Consider the following 20322-nt stretch of genomic DNA (forward strand, 5'->3'; position numbering starts at 1 on the left):
CAATAATACTTTTGAATCATCTTGCAGATGAGGGACATAAAGTGTCTCCAGCAAAATTACAGTTTTGTAAACAAGAGGTGAAATATCTTGGTCACAGAATTGCAAAGGGAAAAAGACAGGTGACAGTTGAGAGAATAAAAATGATTCAAGCAATGCAACCACCAAGAACACAGAGACAGGTTAGAATGTTTTTGGGAATGGTTGGCTACTGTCGACAATGGATAAGTGGATTTTCAGTAATTGCGAAACCACTACAGAGACTGACAAAGTCTGATGTGAAAGATCCAATTATTCTCAATGAGGCTGAGATGGAATCTTTTGAGAACCTGAAAAAGAGCTTATGTCAAGCTCCTGCTTTGGGCATGCCGAATTATGAGAAAGATTTTGAACTGTATTGCAGTGAGAGAGAAGGATGTGCATTGTCTGTATTAATCCAGAGACATGGGAATCTAAAGAAGCCCATTGCATACTTCTCTGCAGTTCTTGATCCCATTGCAAAAGCATTACCAGGTTGTTTGAAAGCAGTTGCAGCTACAAGTGTCAGTCTTGAGCAAAGTGGAGGAATCATAATGGGATTTCCTGTGAAAGTTTTTGTGCCTCATTCGGTTGAAATATTACTGACAAGAGGTAAAACTCAACATTTAACAAGCAGCAGATTGACTAAGTATGAGAAAATCATACTAGGAGCAGACAATGTTTCCATTTCAAGATGTTTGAATCTGAATCCTTCTACATTACTGCCTGATTCTGAAATTGTTGATGAAAATGAAGTGGAACATGAGTGTTTGGACGTCATGGAGTTTTGCACCAAACCAAGGCAGGACATTAAAGATGTACCTTTGCCTGAATCAGATGTTGTCTACTTTGTGGATGGCTCCTGTCTGAGGATAGAGGGAGGTGTTTTGAAAGCATCATACTCAGTCTGTACAGTTGCAGATGTTAAAGAAGCATCATGTCTTGAAGGAATTCGTTCAGCACAAGTGGCTGAATTGATTGCTTTGATTCGTGCTTGTGAAGTATCAAAGGACATAAGAGTTACCATCATTACTGATAGTCAGTATGGGTACGGGGTTGTGCATGATTATGGACAGCTCTGGTCTCAGAGAGGCTATTTGACCTCAGCAGGGTCACCAATTAAAAATGCAGTTTTTATCAAAAGATTAATTGAGGCCATACAGTTGCCGAAAGAGATCGCAATTGTAAAGTGTGCTGCGCACACAAAAGGAGTGGATTATATCTCAAAGGGCAATGCCTATGCAGATGAGACAGCAAAGTACTGTGCAAGAAAATGTTGTGCATACAATCGGGAAAAGAGTAAAGAAACTGATTCAAATTCATTAATGCTAACAACAGTTGTAGAGACATGGCAGGAGATCAGAGATTTACAAAATGAAGCAGATGATGAGGAAAAAGATCTATGGTTAAGAGCAGATTGTAGACCACGTGATGAGGATGGAGTGTGGACCTACAAAGATGGCAGAATAGTGTTACCAAATTGTTTGATTGCTGATATGGCCAGATTGTATCATGGCCCAGCTCACCTTGGAAGAGATTCTATGATCAGACTTTTCCGAGAGACTTGGTTCAATACAAAATTCAGAACGATTGCAGAGTCTTTTTGTCAAAGGTGTTTGTCATGCCAACAAATGAACCCAAACAGAAAATCAGTTGTAGGTACAGGGGTAATTGGTCGAGAGGGTGGTCCCTTTACCAGGTTGCAGATGGATTTCATTGAAATGCCTTTACACAATTGTTTGAAATATGTTCTTGTAATTGTTTGTTTGTTTTCAAGATGGGTGGAAGCATTTCCTACACGACATTGTGATTCAGTTACAGTGGCAAAATTGCTACTCAGAGAAATCATCCCAAGGTACGGTTTTCCAGTCACTATTGAGAGTGATGGAGGAAGCCATTTTGATAACAAACTGATGAAGCTGATATGTGAGGCATTAAGCATTGAGCAGAAAATACACTGTGCATACAGACCAGAGGCATCTGGGGTGGTTGAACAGATTGATGGGACAATTAAAAACAGGATTGGAAAAATGTGTCTAGAAACAGGTGTAAAGTGGACTGATGCTCTTCCACTTGTTTTAATGTCATTGAGAAGTACACCTGATAAAAAGACAGGTTTGAGTCCTCATGAAATACTGATGGGAAGAGTCATGAGACAAGCTTTTGTACCTGTGGGAAAACTGTTGAGCATAAATGACAGTGCTATTTTGGATTACTGTAAAAAGTTATCTGATATAGTGACTTCTGTGTCTAATCAGGTGGGAACTGAAGCACAATCAAATGAGAAAGTTCTGACACATGATTTGAGACCTGGTGATTGGGTCAGAACAAAAGTACATCGAAGAAGAAATTGTTTGGCTCCTAGGTGGCAGAAGCCTAGACAAATAATTCTGGTCACTACAAATGCAGTGAAATGCAGAGGATTGAAAAGGTGGATACATCCTAGTCATACGATTCCAGTGCCTACTCCTGAGAGTTCTGATGCAGAAAGTGATACTACAGAAGATTCTGATTCAGAAGTAGAAGGTGAAACAAATCCAGAGACTGAAGATCGACATCTGGAACCTGTGCCTGTGAATGAAGAATTGACAAGAAAAGGCTCTGAGATAATTGAAATAGATTCTGGAGAAGAAGAGAATCTATTAGAAGGAAAAACGACTGAAGATTCAGTAAAGAAGACTAATGGAGTAAGTTCCATTGAGGACAGAGAGGCTGAACCAAAAGAAATTTCTGACCAGGAGAGTATCGAAAAGCAAAAGTTAAGCTCTGAAGTAAGGAACGGAAATCCAGAATCTGGGAAGTTGGAGGTAATTGAAGAGGAGGAGGAAGACGAATTACCGAGTACCAGTGATGGAAGACAAAGTATAGTTCCTGAAGGAGTGAAACTGCCGAATAGAGAAGTTCCTGAGTCAATAATTGAAGTTTCAGACTGTGATACTGAAGAAAGTGATGTGGATGGTGAAAGTAGAAGTCCAAAGAAAAGATCTTGGAAGTCTGAGACAAGTGCTTCAGAACCAAAGAAAAGATTCGTGAGGAAAACAGATTTTTGGCCTGGTGGAAGATTGAGAGTCAGGTTGATCAAAAAACCGAAGGAGCAAGTGGAAGAAATCAGTAGCCAAAAGGATTCTGAAAAGGAAGTTGGAATCGGGAGAAAAATTGAAGTAGTGACAAGAAAAGGAAAGAGGATTATAAGGCCAAATCAGAAATATAAATCCCCTGAGTGGACTTATCTAGTAATTCCACCTGTCATTGACATTTACGATAGTAGTCAAGAAGAAGAAGAAATTGAAGAAATTAGTGACAATGATTGAAGTACAGAGTTTTTAATTGGATTTTTTGGGTTTTTAATTTTTGGCATAAGGCTGAAGAAATCTTGTTAGGTGACACAAGGTTGAAGAAAAGTTGTTTAGTTGAAGAAAACTTGCTTGTGACATAAGGTCGAAGAAATACTGTTAGGGTTTGAAAAAAAAAAAGAAAAAATATATATATATATTTTAAAAAGGGGGGTGTAAATAATTAATAATTAATCAATTTAATCATTTTAAAATAGTTTTAATTTTATTTTTCCTTTTAAGGCAAAACTAACCAAAGATGCCTTACGTCATGGAACAAAGTACTTCAAGATGTTCCATTTTTAAGAGATGCTGTAAGATGACTCTGGTGTGTCTGCTCATTTTAATTCTGCTCTGGTTAGTTTTAGCTGTTATTATTCCATTTGAGATTAACAAAGATTTTCACAAAGTCAACATGACAAGTAAAGCTTCAGTTAGTCAAAACAAACATAGTGCAACTGGCAAAGTTATTGATCATCAACCTAACATTCATCAGGACAAATCTATTAGTGATTTTTCAAGCAATACATTCACAAAGCTTTTGAGTGAATATGTCAAGGTAATGGATGCAAAAGATTGTTATGTCTGCGTTAAATTACCTGCTTCTGTTTCTGAGGGAGTAACATACAATATGCTTCCTCTTACATATGGTGTGACATGCAGTGTGTTAGCTAGCTTGTTCTATCAGACTGGACGCTTAGAATACTATTATTCAGATTTTGACGAGATTTTCGCAAATTTAAAAATTGAGGGTGCTTTGAATAAGCATAAGAAAGCCAAACAGATTAGGGAATTTTTCTTTGTTACTAATGAACTCACCTATGAGTATGCTTACAAGAACAATTTAACCTGCAAACTAAGTGCAGAAGGAAAGAAGTTTTTGAACCTGGTTGAAGAAAGGAGAGCAATTTACAAGAGAAATGAAATAGTCAAGCAGACTAAATCCAGGTTCTGGCAGAAAGAGGACGAGAAGCTTAATGGCAAAATGCTTGATAATGTTGCAATTCACATAGACAAACCAATTAGTGGTAAGCTTTGCATTAGGAGAGACAATACACTTTTTGATAACTACTTTGTGGGTGCAAGTAATTGTGAAGATACATATCAGATCATGGGAGGTTGGGGATTCAAAGGTGGAAAGGATCCAATTTTTCCTGGGATTTATTTTGTTTGTGGTGACAAGGCTTACTACAACCTTCCTGATCATTGGTATGGAACTTGTTATGTTGGGATTGTTTTTCCTAAAATGTTTCATGTTGACAGAGATTCGGAAGGATTGTTCAAAATTCACAATTATGTAAATAGGGTTAAAAGAGAAACTTTCACAGAGGTTTTGGGAGATATTTTTCAAGCAGTGATACCTTTTGTAGGTATAACCCTGAACGCAGGAAGAATCAGAAAATTGTCCACAATTGTTGACAGATTGTCAACAGATACAGCTGATGGTTTCCAATTAGTGAATGTTGAGGTTATTGCAATCAGATCCATGGTGATTCAAGATCGCCTTGCTTTAGACATACTCCTGGCAAAAGAGGGAGGAGTCTGTGGCATTTTACATGTGCAACATTGTTGCACATATATCCCTGATGAAAGTAAGAACATTGAGATGTACATTAAGAACATCACAGAGATGCATTCAGAGATAATTCCATTAGAAGAAGAAGATTTTACAGAAAGACTTTCAAAAAGATTCCAATCAATCAAAAATTGGTTCCATGACATTGGAAGTTCAGTTCTTGGCAAGATTTTGGCACCTTTGATTGTGATAATATTCATTTTCATTTTGACAAAAATTGGTTGTTTGTTGCATAAGAAAAAGAAACAAATGAAGGAAAAGAAAAGAATTTATAAAATCAAAAAAGATGAGGAAAGGGAGATTGAGTTACAAGAATTACACAGAGCACGTTATGACAATTGCAAGGATTTTGCAGAAACAGATTTTTAGAAATACTGACACAGATGAATTTGAATCATTTTCCAGAAAGTCTAAATTTCCAAATTTTGGGTGGTGGTGTGGTGATTTGTTAATCACCAGATGAGGGAGTTGATGGAGCGAGATAGAAAACAGAAATCTGTTTAAACTCGTGAAGGCACATTTCCATAACATAAATAATAATAATAATGATTTGTGATGTGTTATGCTAATACAACCTAGATTAAACTTTACACACGGGGACATTAACATGTGTGCTCATAAACGTGCATAATTGTTGCATCTTTTGTTCGTGCAAAGATAATAAATTAATTTTGTCGTTTTCGTTTCTGTCATTACTAACTACAGCAGATTTAAAAAAAGCATGTGCTTATTTTGCTTTCCTTGTCTATGTGGTGTCATTTCTACTATTCTAGGTGCACATAAGGTTTCATGGATTCATGAAGACTGGTAGATATAAAATGCTGCTTTATTTGTTTGCTTTGTCTTAGGTAACATTAGACTAATTGGGAGGGTTAATTAATTAGTAAACGAAGGGTGGAAACAGAATAAATAATATTTCTTACATTAATACTTTTCTTGTGTTTGTTTTATACTAGAAAAATAAGTTGCCTGCTTTTGGGCCTAGTTTGCTCGAGTTTGCTAAAAGATTAATTTAATTCTGCAAGGAGCACGAGATGTCCATGTTGAAAAAAGTTTCCGTCAAAATCACATTCACTGAACAAAGATGAAGTGTTGTCATTATTCTGTCGGACGTAGCCAAGGTCAGAAACCGATAGAAAGAACATTTGTTAACTTGGCATCCGAGGAAGTGAAATAGAGTCAGTGAGAACTTTTGCTCAAATTTGTTGCAAATCAAGGAAGCTTTGGAACACGTACAAGAAAGACAATGGTCCCAAAGAATATGACCGAATGGAAGTTTTGAAATGTAGGTGACATGTCACTTGTCACTCTCGGACCAATGAGACATCGACTTTTGCAGAAAATTTTCCTATACTTAGATTAGCTAGCATAGAAAGGTATAAAAAGTCCATGCCCTGGGGATGGGCTGGCTGCTGCTTTCTGACTTTCCGATGAGGGTGTCGTGCTGCTGGACTTTGCGTGGAGCACGTAAGAATCCTCAAAGAACTTTACTTTTTCATTCATTTAAGCTTAGCTAGGGACTTAGGATTTTAGAAATGCTAAACTTATAATTTCTTGCTTAAAACTGTATTTTTCTTATGACACTTTTCAAACATGCTTGCTATAATTCTAATAAAATTGCATTTATAAAACTATATTTTGAATAATCTAAAATTAGTTAATAAAATCTTACTTTTGAAAACAAGCTGGTCTTGGTTATTCAGAAGCGCAGGTTACTATTAGCTAGATGCCATCGCCATGGTGGTCATTTAAATAGTTAGGATTTGTTCAAATGATGTCATCATTTACCGCGGTTGTATATAGTTTGTATATAATTTGTAAATAAGGTGTATATAGGTTTAATTTGATCACCTGATTCAGTAGGTCAAAATATGTCATGTCTGATTAATGGGTCCATGAGTTAGAGTAGTATTTTATGAAGTAGCTTATAGAGTTGGGTAGCATTGCTTATGGCATATTTCCTATAGGCCGCTGGATCAGTATGTATGGAGGAAATGAGAGGATTCCTAGGACCAGGTGGGCGGTAAATTAGCATCCCGTTAAATGATGTTGTATTGTTACATTTGAGTGTAAACACGACAGCTTCTTCCTTCAGAGTGGGGGATAGCTGCGAATGTGGCCTTAATATTAGAGCGGAATGCAATTGCAATCCCACCGCCTCGTTGTCCTACTCTGTCTATTTTTAACAGGTTGTATCCTTTTGGTATGGCCGTATTCAGATCCGGCCCAGAGGAGCTGTTAGTCCAGGTCTCTGTAAGGAAAGTAATGTCTGGCTTGTATTGATCAAGAAAGTCAGAACTTTCGTATTTATGTTTAGGAAGTGATCTGATATTGAGTAGGACGCATGTCAGAACGTAGTCCTTTAACTCACACCTGCGTGCAGCAGGCAGGTTGGAAGCCCTGGCTTTGTTATTCAGAGCACTGATAGGATTCATTCATGTAGTAAACTTGCATGTAGGGCAATTTTGTATTGAGAAATCTGTCTGAGAATTTATAGGTTTGCAATTATTTTGCCTACTTTTAGCTCCAATGTTAAGCAGTGCCTCTTTTGAGTAGTTCTTAGTAGAACTTTGACCAGGGATTCTGGCGCATTCCGTTCACGGACGGCCTCAGACGGGCTTGCCTTTGGTGAGCCAGTGGCACGCCCGCTGCGCGATGGTGTGAGCATGATCATTTTTTATGAAGTGTGAGCAAACAACTAGAGCGTTAACCCCAAAATGGCGGCTCCGCTCTGACTTACGTGATCGTCTGGTGTCAGCCGTAAGAGGTAAGTATTTTGATTAAAGTGCAATTTAGGTTTAAAACAACACAAATTCAGTTAACAATTTAAAATTCCCCTGGAGCCTCAACACAGCTCCTTGCTCAAGAAAGGACAGCACTGTGCGGGCGCGTCAGCATGCTCATTTGTAGTGAAGTGGGAACAAACAACCAGAGCGTTAACTCCAAAATGGGGGCCCGCTCTGACTTGCGGGATCGTCTGGTGTCAGCTGTAAGAGGTAAGGATTTTAAGTAAAGTGCAATTTTGGTTTAAAACAAAAGAAATTCAATTAACAATTTAAAATTCCCTTAGAGCCTTAACACAACTCCTTGCTTAAGAAATGACAGTGCTGCGTGGTCGCATCAGCATACTCATTTGTAGAGAAGTGGGAGCCTAAAACCAGAGAATTAACCCCAAATGGCGGCCCCACTCTGACTTGCAGGATCGTCTAGTGTCAGCCGTAAGAGGGAAGGATTTTGAGTAAAGTGCGATTTTGGTTTAAAACAACACAAATTCAATTAACAATTTTAAATTCCCCTGGAGCCTTAACACAGCTCCTTGCTTAAGAAAAGACAGCAATGCGCGGTCGCGTCAGCGTGCTCATTTGTAGTGAAGTGGGAGCAAACAACTAGAGCGTTAACCCCAAAATGGCAGACACGCTCTGACTTGCGGGATCGTCTGGTGTCAGCCGTAAGAGGTAAGGATTTTAAGTAAAGTGCAATTTTGGTTTAAAACAACACAAATTCAATTAATAAGTTAAAATTCCTCTGGAGCCTTAACACAGCTCCTTGCTTAAGAAATGACAGTGCCTGTGGGGTCGAGGGTGGGGCTCTGGCCCCAGCTCCTGTGGTGCCCCGTGCATCCGATAATGGATCCAGATTGGCGTCGGTTGTACAACTTCAACTTTCCTCGATACCAACTCTCCTGGCGCCACCGCCGCTAGTCCCATTATCATCCCGGAATCAAACACGGAGCCGGATGGGCGTCGCTCAACTACTTTTCCGATTCTGTCAGGATTCGGGTCCTAGATCGGATCCTGAGCCCTATTCCCATGGGCGAGGCCTCTGGGGGGACTGAGAGGGGTCACTGCACGCTCTAGAATGACAGCCATAGGAGCCCCAAATGGTCTGGTGTGAGGAACTGTGTGATGCCAGTGGACTGGATACCTCTCCCGATCCAGAATGTTTTGTCCCCTACATTGGCTACGAAGGAGTGAGCTTCTTATGCTATGGTGGTGCGGAGAGCGAATGAGATCCTTGACCAGTGGCTGTCATGACTAATCTTGGGGCCTTCATCCCATCCTAGACCTCCGAGCCCTCAACATCATCCTCAAAAAGGAGAAATTCAAGATGCTCACGCTAGTTCAGATCTTGTCTGCCCTAGATCCAGAAGACTAGATGGTAGGGTTGGACTTGCAGGACGCTTATTTCCATATCCCCTTTCTGCCTGCCAACCAGCTTTATCTGTGGTTCATGGTAGGCCACAAGCACTTTCAGTTCACTGTGCTCCATTTTGGCCTTACCAGCTTCCTTCCAGTGTTCACAAAAGTGTTGGCAGTGGTTGCAGCTCTAAAGAGATAAGGTGCGTCAGTCGTCCCCTATCTTGACAACTGAATTTTGAAGTCAGGCTCGCCCCAGACTGTCATCTCCCACCTGCAGGCTACAGCAGGCCTCTTGCATTCACTAGGGTTCACTATCAACATGCCAAAGTCACACACAAAGTGACTCCCTCTCTGGCGCTTCCTTTCATCAAAGCTGTTCTGGACACTGCAGTTTCTGGCTTATCCTCCAGAGTGGCTAGTCCAGGATATTCAGCCTCTGTCCTGGATTTTTGCGAGACTGACTCTGAAGCTCCTAGGCCTCATGGGCCCCTGCATCATGCTAATCATACATACCAGATGGCATATGTAGGTTCTGTAGTGGGAACTAAAGTACTAGTGAATGCAGCATCAGGGTAATATAAAAGGGAAGACTGCGAAGGATTTGCAGTGCTGACTGACAAATCACGATTGGTTCGGAGGCAGACCCCTCTCCCTTTCCCAACAAGATCTCATAATAATGACAGGTGCATCACTGCTAGGATGAGGCGGCCATCTAGGAGAGGTGGAGATCAGAGGACTGGTCTCTGGCAGAATCATGGACTCCACATCAACCTGTTCAAGCTCTAAGCTATCTGATTAGCATTGAAGGCCTTTTTTACCCTTCATCAATGAAGGCTGGTACAAATGTTCACAGACAACACCTCTGCCATGTGGTACTACAACAAACAGAGCAGGTGGGGTGTGGACCCTGGCACATAGCTGGAACAGCAGGGAATTTCCCTGGTGGTTCAACACCTGGCAGGTTCCCTGAACGCCAGGGCGGACAAACTGAGCTGCTGATGCCTAGTGGATTACGAATGGCATCTCCAACTGGAGGTGGCGAAACGTCTCTTTCAGCAATGGGGAGAGCATTGGTTAAATCTGTTTGCCTCTGCTGAAAACGCGCAATGTCAGCAGTTTGTAGTTTCCAGGGTGTCACTCACTTGGGGACACTCTTTATCTCAAGTGGAGGTCAGGCCCCCTATATGCCTTTCTGCGCATACCACTCCTGCCCACGGTTCTCAAGAACATCAGGAACTTCTGGGCCCAAGTCATCCTTGTGGCTCTGGACTGAGCATGGAGAGTCTGTTATCACAAGCTACTGAGCATGGCCATTGATCCTCCGATCAGCTGCTCCTTGAGGAGGATCTTCTGTTGTAGCAGCAGGAAAGGGTCGTCCACCTGAACCTGTCAACACTCTGCCTTCTTGCATGGAGATTGAGTGGTGGCAGTTGATAGCTTTCAACCTTCCTTCCAAAGTCTGCAATATTAAATAATACTCGTTTTGTAGAGCATGCCTAGTCACCCATGAGGGTATCTAAGCGCTGTCCATAGGCTCGGGGACATTAAGTAATTGGCCCCGAACCACAGGATGTTGAGCCGACGCAGAGACTTCAACCTGGATCTCCAGCTCCAAAGTCGGCAGCTCTGGCTGTTTCACCACATCCCCTCCCAATGTTATTATGGCAGACAAGCGTCCCTCCACAAAGGTGGTATATGCCTGCCGTTGGAAACAATTTGTATCATATTGTACAAAAAAGCCATTGGCCCGCTTTCTGCTTCCCTCTCTGATATTTTGCTTTTTATTCTCACCATGCCCAGCATGGCTCTGCTTTGGGTACTCTGAAGGGTTTTATTTCTGCCTTCTTGTGGCTGCCTGACTGCCCCTTTTTATTTAAGTCCTCTATTGTAAATAGATTTCTGAAGGGCCTTGTACATATGTTCCCCCCTTCTCCTTGTATTATGCCTCAAAGAATGGTCACGGAGTGCAGAAGCACACCATCTCTCAATGAGCCATACTCTGCATCAAGGTCTGCTACACAATGGCAATAAAGCAGCACCCTGAAAGCTTACAAGCTCATTCCACCAGAGCTAAAGCTGTGACTACTGCGTTAGCAAGCGGAATTCCGGTCCTGGATATCTGTAAGGCATCAAAGTGAACATTCCAACACATCTTTGCTAAACTTTATTGTCTGGACAGTCACGTCCACAGGGATGGGTATTTCACCTGTTGGGTCCTGCAGGACTTCTTAGATTACATTTCTGCAGACCTTCCTACGGTGATGATATTACTTGGATATCTATTTGAAGGTAAGGAATCTGTGGCTAAAAGTCTCTTATCACATGAAAAAGTTACTTACCTTCGCTAATGTCTTATCTGCTAGAGATTATATCTGCGCTTCTGGTGTTGAAAGTTGTGAAAAAGTTTCTGACGTCAGCATGCCTGGGTGACACTTACATAGGTACTGTGTCATCATTCCTGAGCAGACAACGCCGACAACAGACGCAGAGCTGGTCGATGACACCTACTGGCGCACATGGGTACTGCTCAAAACTTCTTCTGGATCCAGTCTGACTCCTCGGAAATTCAAAGGTAAGTAATCTGAGGCTAGATATTGTCTCTACCAGATAAGGCGTTACCAAAGGTAAGTAACTTGGTCAATGGTAAAGTCGAATTTTAAGTCACAATTCTGAAAATGACACTTTTAGAAAGTTGGCATTTTCTTGTCCTGACCAATTGGTGACTGCAGCCTGTGTCCTGGGTCACGTGACTAGGTATAGTTGCCAGTTGTCCTTTGTGCATTCCTCCCAGACAGTGTTACAAACTGGGACTGGGTGTTGGCATACTAAGCCATTCTGACAAGACAGGTGGAGGTGGAGCTGCCACCTGCCACACTTGCACTTAAATAGGGGTTGTCATCCCAGACATCCTGGGACCAGGACAGGGAGGAAGGAAATTTCAGAACCCGATGTGGGGTGGGTCTAGAAGTTTCTCCTACTTCAAAGCTGGCACCAAGTATAAATATTGGACCCTCAGACCATCTCTTGAGTACAGCCTGGACCTATGGATATTACAGAAGAAGGACTGCCCAGCTGCCTGAGGGCCGCCTTACTGTCAGAGAAGGAAGACTGGACCTACTCTTTTCATCCCAGGCTACCTGAAGTGACTCCAAGAGTCAGCTGACTGGCCTCCTGTTCGAGACACAGGGTGATAACAAGCTCCAGAGGCCTCCCTGCAACTGCCTAGTTGACCTGCTGCAAATTGACCAGCAACTGGACCTGTCTGAGACCAGTCCTGAGTCCCTTATCCCCAAGTGGAGTCTTCCCAGTCCTGAGCCCATGGTAGGCATCACTTTGCACTCCTCCTCTGAAGAAGGAGAAATCCTGAAGTGTGGGCTCTTTGCAACTGCAAACTGGCCCGTTTGAACAAGATCTCACCGCTCATGGCGACCATCAGCGAAGCTCCGGTGGACCTGACTCTTCGCGCTAAAGCGACAACCAGTGAGGACTAGGACTGCAAGATCTGCACTTTGCGCTAAAGCACTGACACCCCGCAGGGTATACACCCGTTACAACGGATCTTTTACTCCGCAGACCCATTACAACGCGACCATTACTCCGCATACCATTACAACGCATTGCGCTGGGGGGCGCTCTAGGATAGGGAATAAGTATAATTTACTATCCAACACCTTCCCTAGGGTCCACGGGGACTGGAGTTAGAATAGTAAATTATACTTACCACTATCCAGCGCCCCAAGGCGCTATGCGTTGTAACGGTATGCGGAGTAAAAGTCGCGTTGTAATGGTCTGCGGAGTAAAAGTATGCGTTATAACGTCATACATCCTTCCGCAGTGACTGCCAACGCAGAGCTCCAGCAATGACTGTTCACAATGCCTGATAGGACCTTCGCCCTACAGCGACGACCATCCGCGATGCCCGGCTTGCTCTTCGTGCTAGAGTGACAACCATCTGAAACACTGACCCTGCTCCTCGAGGCCTCCTCCACAGCAAACTAAACTCTGGACTGCGAGAAAGTAGCTCTTTCTTCTAGGCTGACATGGTCCCTGTATCGGGTCCGTGCTCCATTGGGGTCAGGCTGAACTTGTGACTTTCACCCAGTCTTGCACGGCCAGATAACTGCAAAGGATGCATTGTGCTTTTAGCGCTATTCTTGAAATTGCATATTGGTGGTTTTACTGATTGGATTTGTGTTGTTTTGGTGTCAAATAATTTATTCGATTTTACTCTCTTTCTTCAAAGCCATGTATGACTTTTCTTCTGTTTTGTTTTCACTTTATTACTGTTTAAGTGCTGCAAACACATTTTACACATTGCCCCAAATTAAGTGTGACTGCTTTGTGCCAAGCTGCCTGAGGGGTAAGCACAGGTAAATTTTGTGACTTTTTTAGGTTCACCCCGAAAAGGGTTTGTGGTTGTTGCTTGAGTAGGGTTTCACCCCCATCAACCAATAACCCAATTTCTCACAGTATGTAACTTCTTAACAATAAGTATTTCACCTGTGTTATGGAGATCCTTGGGCACCTAATCAGTTTTGTCATTTTTTCCAGTTGTTCAGGTGTTTTCATAGTTGACTTTATTTGAACTTGCATATTTGAAGTGGTAATACTTAATGAATGTATGGTTGTATTTTAATTTTTAGAATATCCAAGGTGTCCCCAAACTGCCAGTTCAAATTGCCAAACAGCAGTATGTAAAAGGTAGAGTTTCACCATTTTAATGTGTTTTCAATCGTATAGTAATGTATTTAATTTTAATAGTTGCATGCTAACCACAGTAAATCCATAATGGGTATTTAAGCTCGGCAACAGGAGTCACGCTCCATGTTTTGATGTGTTCTCCATGATATATAAATTAAAGCAAGCGTGATACAGAGATGAGACCAGACAATCAGGGAACTGAGTAGTATATTCTCGATCATGTCTACCTAACGGGCAAGCAAAAGTCACAGCTGCTTTTGGTTTCAAAGTTAGATGCAGTGAGGAAAAGAAACACCAAACTGGTTAATTCAGAGCAGGGCAATGGCTCTGCTCTCTGCTAGCTGTTTTATGGCTTTCGCTTAAAAGTTGAAGATGAGTAAGGAAACTATTAGAAGAAAGCAGAGAACTAGAATGCCTACTAATAAGACATTCCTTTCATTGCATTTGCCCACTTGCCCACTGTACCATTGTAGTACAGTCTGAAATTAGGCCGAGGCCTCTCAACATGCATGGGGACAGCTATTTTAAGGCAACATTACACCACTGACCTACACTGTTCCTACAGTGCCTGCAACTGGTATGTTACCTTTACAATGAATCATTTACATAGACTTACAGCTACAATGCATTTATTATATTGAATCTCATTTACATAAACTTGCGTTTCCTATGCATTTTTTTCAATACGTTGTAAATCTGAACTCATGTAGATACATGTTTGCATTCTGTTTATGGGTCGTGATGAGAGAATTTCAACATAGACTGTTGGCAGCAGAGATTTGGTAACTTTCAGTTGTATTATGGGGTAAGAATATGGTATAGTATGTTAAAAGGTTGTTGTAGAGTGCACAGTCACGCAGCAGGTCTTCTGGCACCGGATCTTGAATCTGAAAAACAGCCCCCCACGTGGTCTGCCATCCATCCCCAGCAACAGCCGTCTTGGGAGAACGTCTGCTCCCCGTTGAGCAGCATATTGCCAGATTCTTAGGGAAGGAAATCAAAATGAAATGGGGCAAGGTGCTACCTTTCAAGGCCTGTATATCAACGCCAGATCTATCTCTAAACATGCTACCGAGGTCTGGGATCTGCTAGATGATCGGAAATCAGACATCTGCTTTTTTACAGAGACATAGCTACATATACATTCATCTCTCTCCCTAGCTATCGCCTTCCCTGCTGAATATACGGGAGTGAGACTGGACAGAACAGGCAAGAGGGGAGGAGGCATGGCTATAGCTACCCGCCCAACCCTGCACATACAAATCTTAGACACTGTAGTGTAGTTCCTATTATCCCGATAGGCTCTGCGCATTGGAATAATACCTCCAATAGTATAGACCTAGACCAGACGTTAACTAGGTCTTCTACTGTCGATATTAGACTTAAAGTTTTGGGTTTGCCAGCTAGCTCAGAGTTCACTAGAAACTTTCTCGAATAGGCAAGGAGGAGTTGAACCTCCCTGGATAGACAAGAAGGGATTTAGTTTCTGACAACCATAGAACATGACAACTTTGCTCTCCCCTAATCAAGAGTGTATCTCTAGAGTCGTGTGAAAACAAAAGACAACTTATTTTACTCAGTCAGTACGTGCATTCTTAGTTTCACCAGTTTGTAGAGAAAAGGAAGAGACGGGCGTGTTCAATAAAAGATGTTATTTATTGATCAGTCTCTTTTCTCGTACAAGAGAAATGAATCGATATTATTGCAATACTTATGGTTAAGTAAAGTGCATACAATAAAAGCAGAAGTATAAAATAATACTGTAAAAACATTTATATGGTTTCTAAGCCATATGGTGGTTTAAAATGGCTAAAATAGATACATACAGATATACATTTGACTAATCGTACTCAACTGGTGCTTCTAACTACGCCTACCCCGGTGTACCTGACCTAAGCCTAATACGTGGGCGGGAATAGAAAGTAGCAGTTTAAGTTAAGTTTGTTTTGCCAAGTGACTGACTCAAGAATTCTCTGCAGGGGGTTATTCAGTTCTGTACCTGAGGTCTAGGATGGTTGAGGGATGGTATCTCTCGTCTTTGGTCTCGATATTCCAGGCTGCCTGCAAGGGCTGCTTGGAAGCGCCGGAGCTGGATTTCTCGGCAGGAGAAAGCAGCGTCTCGTTCTCAGCGCGTCAGGAAGGCGGGGCAGCGCCAGCGGGGTCCGCTCTGTGCTGGCCTCTTCGGCAAGTCTCGCTGCTCCGATCTCGTCACCACCGCGTGTGTTTGCTTAAGGCAATATCGGTAATATTTATACCTGTAAGGTGCCGAGATTGACGTAAGGATGGACATAGATACGTCAATAAGGATGTCATACGAACTGGTCGTTAGCACATTCTTTTACTGAAGTTCTCGGTGAAATCAAAACAATGGCCGCAGGGATTTTCCCAGGTTGTCATAGGTTTGATTTGTTTTGAGAACTCCGTATGCCTTATCAGGGGCTGGAGGAACATTGCTTGCCTAATTAGATGGCAAGCGTTATGACCTAATCAGATAACGCGTTCCTGTGCCGTAGTGTGGCTTAATCAGATAACGGTTTCTGCATCATGGGATGGCTGCTAGTTAGTTGGTTAACCAGAACAGGGTCAGGAACAGGGGGATCGATACAGAACCTATAGAAATACATCACACCCACTCCACGCTAACTATGGCCATATTTACGAATCTAGGCATAGTAAAACATACTGTAGAGCATCGTGTATACCTTACCACCCCAAAATACATATAATGCATTTTGAAATTATGTAATATACGAAAACAAAATAGTCACATGTACTATATGCACTCAAGCTGTAGAACAATGCTAAATTAATCACGCATATGTATACATTAGTATTAATCGAATATGAGAATTTACGCATGAAATGGCTCTTAATACAGAAGAAAAAGTTCGAGACCACTTCATCACAGATCAAAATATTTATGAACATACCAGTGAGCAGCTAATGTCTATGAATTTACTAAAAATAGAAATGTAGTTCTCTAAGAATAGTTTCTACTTTAAGCAGAAGATAAGTGTCCCGAAAAATTGTAAAAATATTTTGGGGCTGCTGAAAAATTGCTGTCCGTGAACTGGAGGGAAAATTGTTCATGCTACTTTATTATTAAAGTTGAAGGCCAAATTCAGGGTGTTGGGAACGCTGTGTGCTAGCTTGCTCAAAAGTCGTTATTTCTGCTCTGGAGAGAACATCATATCATTGAGACTGTCGAAAAAGCTGTCAACAGCTTCCTGTGAAAGTTCCACTAACTCGGAAAAAGACGTAACCATGCATTCATGTGCATGATTGTCTCCATTGACGTTTTGATTAGTATTGCTGACAGAAGGTCGTACCTGATCGATGCTGCTTTCATCTTGAACTTCACTACCCCTCAATCGTAGTGGTGAAGTTTCCACGAATGCCGTCATCAGGATTGGCAGCCGTTGAGGGCAGCACAGTGCATGAGCCGTTACCGGACCCAACAATGTTTCTGCATCCATTGGCGCATCCGATTGTAGCGTCAGACAGGTGTCCAACACGCATTCTTCTCCGCACAGCATGCACCTTAATACAGGTAAAACACATCGATGCCACATTGGTCGAAATGAAAGAAACCAAGTCATGTTTAGGTCTCTAAGCCGGGATAGTCCCAGGATTTTTGATATCCGGTCCCGGTATCCAATGGCTCGGATTGTTTCTTCCCTTGTCGCAGGTGTTTTGTCTGTGACTCGGTTTGCCATAGCGTAATAACAGGATCAAGAATAGGATTCCTGCAATTAGTCCCAAAATGAGGGGAAGTCCGCCAAAAATCGAATGGACAAAGTCTGGAAAAATACCCAGTATGGCTTTGAATGGTGTTAATGCCCCTGAAAACACTGTCTTAAATATATTTGAGACTCCACTGGTATCAGAAATATTTAAGATTTCATTCAGGATTTCTGCGAAATGTATGGGGAATTAGTTGATAACAATGAGTGAATCTCTGCAGTCGTCCTTGCGACTAGGAGATCATACGTTTCTTTTGATGACGTGAGCCTGGTCGGCGTCTGAAGAAGCACTGTTTTCATTCTGCTTAAAGTATCAATTCGAATAGAAGTAATTTTCAAGTTGGACCATGTCCTTGCCTCCCTGTCTGGAAAGGAGCTGGGGAACAATAAGCGTCCACAGCACATGACCTTCGCAGTCGTACTTATGAAATAAGGAACCCCTGGCAGTAAACTACAACATCTGCGATCCACAATTAGAATGTAACTCCCGTTATAGAGTCTTTTAAAGAATGGTTCTATCTGTGTTGCAGGTGTGCCTAGCTGGCGACATGAAAGGTTGTTCGAGTTCCCTTCACAGGCTCCATGCAAACTAATTCCATTACACAGAAGTGTACCGCTTAGTGACATTGCACAATTATTGCCACTAAGAAACACTTTCTGTCCTTTATTACTGACACATGCATGTGAATAGGGCAAGTTCCATGTTGACTTAATGTACCCTTTTCCTAATTTTTCGTACATGCCAGCCTGTATATATTTTTGGCAGTATTGAAACCTGAAAGTAGATATTGGAATATTAATTATCCCATGTATTATCCATTCAATGACAGGTCGTTCTGACATTGTCAATGGTAATCTCTCGAGTTTCTCAATGCTCAGGATTGTATAATCAGCACCCTTCTGTGCCATACTGATTTGTTTATCAGTAAGGTTAAAGATATTGAATAGTGACGTTGTGTTGATTAAACGCCAAGGCACATAGCCTGAACGCAGATTTTGTAACGTCCAGCCAAGCTGTATAATAGAACGCAATTGAGACTGACCGTGTTGTAACAACAGTAAGTCTTGCGATATTATGTCGATTGCTGAAGACACAATGCTGTCCAATGAAAAGATTCTGGAGGACAGAGTCATTAACCCATTGTCCACTACAGAAAGTGATTTTTCCAAATTAATATGGTCAATTTCCCGTATACTTTCTGTTGTCTCAATTTGAGTTATCTTCCAGACCTCGTTGTAAGCTGCATATATAGAGGCTGCTATGAAGCGTTTTTGACGCTGTTTGCGCGGTCCCATAATGAAATCACGCAAGTCAGCACCATCAGTAAGTAAAGTTAGGTGTTGCTTAATTTCTGTCAGTGTGGAAGTTTGTAGCCATTGAAGGCATAGTTTGCCCACACTGTAGGTTGTGATTATCCCTTGGTGTTGTCTTTGGGAATATCTAGGGTCTGGCCTGGTCAATGTGAACCCCTGTGTTTTGTTCAGGAATCTGTCTTGACAGTTATTAGTATCTGTGGGCCAGATTAACCATTGTTTCCAATCAGGATGTGTTCTGTTTTGGTTTAATACATAGTTTGCGTCTATCTCTTCATCTGTAGAGCTATTGCTGTTCATTGTTGGCTTTGGGATAGACGGTTTATTTAAGTCTTTGATTTTGGCTAGGCCAAGACAGGTAGTTTGTTGAATAGTGTCATTCAAAAATACAATTTGTTCCGGGATCATGCAGGCTCTAAACAATGATTCTATACCTTGTACTTGCCATTCTTTTGTACCCCAAACACTTTTTACTTCAACATTTTTGTCCCAATAATCAAAACCAAATGTATTCATTTGTTCAAAAAACGAGTCCGAATATATCAATTTCGTGTTTGTAAGCATAGTTTTTGTTCCTGTCTTATTTGACAATTTGAAATAAAATGTTTCAGCATTACTTGTGTTGAACCCTGAAAAATATGAATATTTGTCATAAAAGGTCCTTGAGCTTCCTTTTGGAGGGGTTGCACAATGTTCCCATTGATTATAATTTAAAACATTTCTAGGTTGTGCCGATTTATGTAGAAAATGGTTACCATAGTGGTTGTAACAGTACATACTATCATAATTAGATGAACCCTGCAAATAATCATGTTTGGTAAATTTAGCAGACATCACTAGGTCAGACATCATATCATTAATGCTTTCAAAGTCCCAATCATCAGCAAATGAGCTTGGTTTTACAAAGTCATTCAACGAGATCTTGATTTGGTGTGGATATTTCCGGATTTCGACCGGACCATAAATTTCATAGTCAGTATTGTCCCATGCTACCCCACCCGGTATAGGATTGGCTGTGAAGTTGACTGAAGAAAGTTCTCTTTTCTCGACGTGTGAAGACGTGTGTGGCTTGAGGATCAAGTTGATTTTCTGGCTTGCTGTGTCCATTTTAGTATATTTTCCCTCAATGAAGCGTCCCAAGCATAGTACCATGATGAGCCAAAGTATGAGGATAAATACACCAAAGGCCACCCAAAATTCAATCCATGGAGAAATCAGATAGGTTTCTTTCAGTTGTTTCAAAAGTTCCCTAGCTTTATCTTTAAAGGTTTTTGTTGATGTCCGTTCCTTTGATTCACTTAGATCTTCAGAAGAATCATCGAAGTTGATGAAGTAGCCGGATGCCGTTCTGTCTATTGTTCCAATTGCTTCAGGATTACAGTTTCTTGCAGCTTCAGCATATTCATTTGTTACTTCATTGTAGGTTGGTGTGTCTCTACTAAATGTTTTTATTTGGGTTTTTAGAGGTCTGAGTACCAATGCATCGTTGCATAGTCCTTGTT

At 41.5% G+C, this 20322-nt stretch overlaps 1 protein-coding gene across 1 annotated transcript in view; it reads left to right on the plus strand.

Annotated features, from left to right (window-relative positions):
- Positions 1–20322, plus strand: part of POLN (DNA polymerase nu) — a 2689548-nt gene that overhangs the window by 1906059 nt on the left and 763167 nt on the right. The window contains exon 21 of the mRNA XM_078678603.1: positions 13706–13763. Coding sequence (XP_078534729.1) covers positions 13706–13763 — 58 coding nt within the window. The remainder of the gene's footprint in view (positions 1–13705; positions 13764–20322) is intronic.

This window comes from Lissotriton helveticus, chromosome 2_2 (assembly GCF_964261635.1).
Source record: "Lissotriton helveticus chromosome 2_2, aLisHel1.1, whole genome shotgun sequence".
In the NCBI taxonomy this organism is placed as follows: Eukaryota; Metazoa; Chordata; class Amphibia; order Caudata; family Salamandridae; genus Lissotriton; species Lissotriton helveticus.